Genomic DNA, 395 nt, shown 5'->3' with positions numbered 1-395 from the left:
ATCTGCCAATACTGTGTTCGAGAGCAGCAGCAACAGAAGCAGCAGCAGCAGCAGCAGCAGCAGCAGCAGACATAAACGCCTCGCCAGCAGCAGCGCTGCAGAGCGGCCCAGCGCCTGCTGTCTCAACAGCAGCAGCAGCAGCAGCAGCAAGAGCAGCAGGAAGGCCTTGCAGCTCCTCCTGCATCTTCTCTCACAGTCAGGATGAAATAAACTACCACCCACTCGTCTATAAACGCGGTGCATGCGCAGCATTCCACAGCAGCAGCAACAGCAGCAGGAGCAACAGCAGCAGCAGGAACAGCAGCAGCAGCTGCAACAGCTGCAGCAGCACATGCAGCGTGTATTACTGCCACAAGGTGCATGGGCCTTTGGAGGAACGGAAGCCGCGGCTTTTC

The 395-nt window shown here is 58.0% G+C and overlaps 1 protein-coding gene across 1 annotated transcript in view; it reads left to right on the top strand.

Moving 5' to 3' along the window:
- Window positions 1–241: 241 nt before the first annotated feature.
- EMH_0056790 (uncharacterized protein) overlaps window positions 242–395 on the top strand; it is a gene marked incomplete at both ends in the record, with an annotated part of 5,261 nt that continues 5,107 nt past the window's right edge. The window contains one exon of the mRNA XM_013497395.1: window positions 242–395. Within this exon, the coding sequence (XP_013352849.1) occupies window positions 242–395 (154 nt within the window).

This window comes from Eimeria mitis, genomic scaffold (assembly GCF_000499745.2).
Source record: "Eimeria mitis Houghton genomic scaffold, Emh_scaff2648, whole genome shotgun sequence".
Classification (NCBI taxonomy): domain Eukaryota; phylum Apicomplexa; class Conoidasida; order Eucoccidiorida; family Eimeriidae; genus Eimeria; species Eimeria mitis.
This window is presented reverse-complemented; position numbering and strand designations above follow the sequence as displayed.